The 2,635-nt window shown below is 56.5% G+C and overlaps 1 protein-coding gene across 1 annotated transcript; it reads right to left on the reverse strand.

Annotated features, from left to right (window-relative positions):
- Positions 1-17: 17 nt before the first annotated feature.
- POSPLADRAFT_1063416 (hypothetical protein) lies at positions 18-1,982 on the reverse strand (the record flags this gene model as incomplete). Its single annotated transcript, XM_024481659.1, has 3 exons — positions 18-1,372; positions 1,446-1,612; positions 1,678-1,982. Coding segments are annotated over 3 exons (1,827 nt in total), but the record flags the coding sequence as incomplete, so codon positions are not given.
- Positions 1,983-2,635: the final 653 nt, after the last annotated feature.

The raw sequence follows: 2,635 nt of genomic DNA on the forward strand, positions 1-2,635 counted from the left end.
AGCTTCGGCTGGATGACAGGGACGATGGTCTTGTACGCTGGTTCCTTGCCCTTGTCGTTCGAGGGCTTCGGCGGAGTTGCGAAGTTTCGAACGTTCGGTGGGGCGTAGGTTGTGTCGCGAGCGTTTGCGAAGGGGTGTACTGGTGGTGCTGGGGGAGCGGACGTAGTAATAGGTTGAGACGTGGATTGCGTAGGCTGCGAAGAAGACGGCGCGGGTGATGCTGCTGGTATCGTCGGAGGCGGGGCCGTGCTTGTCGAAGTGCTCGAGGGTGCCGCCACTCCTTTCGATGTACCAGATCCCGAGGCTTCCGCGCTTCTCGTGACGACTGGCGTCGTAGGCTTCTTCCGCTGTAGAATCTCGACGCCGTCGAAGACCTCCCTTCGCTTCCGAAGCTGAAGGAGTTCTCGCTCGAGCGCCTCGATCCTGCCGCTAGTGTTGAGCGTGAACGTTTGCACAGTCGAGCGATCGTCGATCTCGAAGAGCATCATCGGAGCAGCTGGTGCTGCGGGATTTCTTCTATGCCACTCGTAGATTCGATCTCGTATTGTGAGACCAGGGATAGTGCGGGGACAGAAACTTCCGTTTGGAAGAACGATCTTGCCTTCGGTGTTCCGTTTGCACTTGCCGTCCCGAATGTCGATTTCCGCAAACTCGCAGGTGCCTACCCTGCAGCCACGATTGCCGCAGTAGTGGCACGTCTGTTCAGCTCCGGTGTTCTCGTGGATGTGGACGGTAGCTTGTTGTCTCGGTGCGGGGGCGTGGTTGTGCGTAGCGTGCGTCGTCGGCTGAATGAGTGTTGCGATCGTCCTCGACAGGCTTTCGATGATCATCGAGATGTCTTCGGTCTTGATCATCCCGGGGGGCACCGTTGTCGAAGTGTTCGACGTCGAAGCGGTAGCTTGGTTAGCCGCTGTCGTAGGTGTGCTCGATGTACCGTGTAAGATGAACGTAGCCGCCGCGTGAATCTCTGCCATGGTGTATGGGTCGTCGGCGTAGTGATCGGGGTGCTTGAGATGTAGTCGGGTCTCGAGCCGTGTGAGCAACGCTGGCTGGAATCCTCGAAGAAATGCGCGACTTTGTTCGATAGGGGAGAGTCGGTTCTGTGCGATGAGATGTTTCGTAATGGCCATGAAGTCACGGTAATAGCAGCCCAGATCTGCCGCATTGTGAATCCCGATACGAGCGTGTTCTCCGATGAGCTGATCCATGTCTGCCAGCGACCACTTTCTTGTATCGTCGGCGCCAGGATAGAGTGCTCGTACGTCGGCTTTCCAGTCGTTGTAGCTCTTGGCTACGTTGATGAAGGACTCGATGGTTTCCCATAAGTCAGCGACGTCGATCGAAGGGTACCGAACGGCCCACTGTTTCTTGGCTGCTTCGTCGGTAATCTGACACCGGGTGAACAATGCTTCGAGGTCCTGGAAGTAACGCCGAAGCGAACGGACTTCCGATGGGTCGAAGCTTGGTGCCGTCGAATGACCGCGCGGGGGCATCAATGGTGTATTCGTGGTCTGACTCATGTTCGTAGTGGTAGTAGGAGCTGGGCTCGAAGAGGACGTGGTAGTAGTCGAAGGAATCGTAGGTGCGGGCGGTGCGAGGTTGGAGTTCGAAGCTGCGTTCGAAGGTGCCAAGGGTGGCGGAGGTGCCAGTTCGGATGTAGGTATGACTGAGAGTCACGAAGAGGATGCGATGGGCGGCTGTGCGTGGGCGCGAACAGAAGACGGAGTCGGAAGTACGAGATTCGAAGTAGATGGGAAAGGATCCTCGGGTTCGGGCGAAGAACCGGATCGTTCGAAAAGATCAGGAGTCGAAGTGTCGTAGTCGGAAGTAGTGAGGCCTAGAAGCTCGGGGGACGAAGTGCGTTCTTCGGCGGTCGAAGGGATCGGTTCTTCGTCGAAGTCGTCCTGGAGTTCTTGGTCTATCTCGTCTTCTTCGTCACGGTCGAAGTTACCGGGAATGGTTGGAGAGGGAGTCGATTGCATTCTAGAGGAGCTGTCGAGGTTCTCGGCGGCGCTGCGGCTAGCAGCCTCACGCGCTTGCGAGCGGGTGACTACTGGAGACGTTTTCGGAAACCCGAAAGCGGCGAATTCTTGCCTGAAATCCCCTCGCGGTGGGCTCCAGAAATGATACGACCTACGAAACCCTAACCCCTAACCTGGGTGCGACCTAAAGGGACTAGAGAGACGGATTATAGTCTTAGTGAGAGGGGAGTTAGCAGCAAGGTGTCCCGCGGTTCGAGTGAACACGAGAAACACCTTCGGAAAAGGCTACGAACAATGGGGAAGCTACGAGGTGGCTTCGACACGTCGTCGAAGCTACTCGGAGGCTGTGGGTGGTTAGCGGAGACGATCGAAGCTCGGCAGAGCTCTTCGATGTATCGTAGAAGGAAGGGACATGACTCGATAGGGGGGGACTTAGCTAGGACGCGGTTCGCAGTTTCTTCGACAATAGTCGAAGTCGAAGGGTTCGTCGAGACGGTATCGACGAGTAAACGCAGTGGACGAGGTTTCGAGGTTACGCAGCGAGGGACGAAGTGACGCAGTTAGAGGCTTTAGACGCAGGGCGAACTCGACTTATGAGCTCTGAACTCGAGGGGGGAACCGGATCTTGTATTTTTAGAGAGAAGTACGACAGA

This window comes from Postia placenta (assembly GCF_002117355.1).
Source record: "Postia placenta MAD-698-R-SB12 unplaced genomic scaffold POSPLAscaffold_270, whole genome shotgun sequence".
NCBI lineage: Eukaryota > Fungi > Basidiomycota > Agaricomycetes > Polyporales > Adustoporiaceae > Rhodonia > Rhodonia placenta.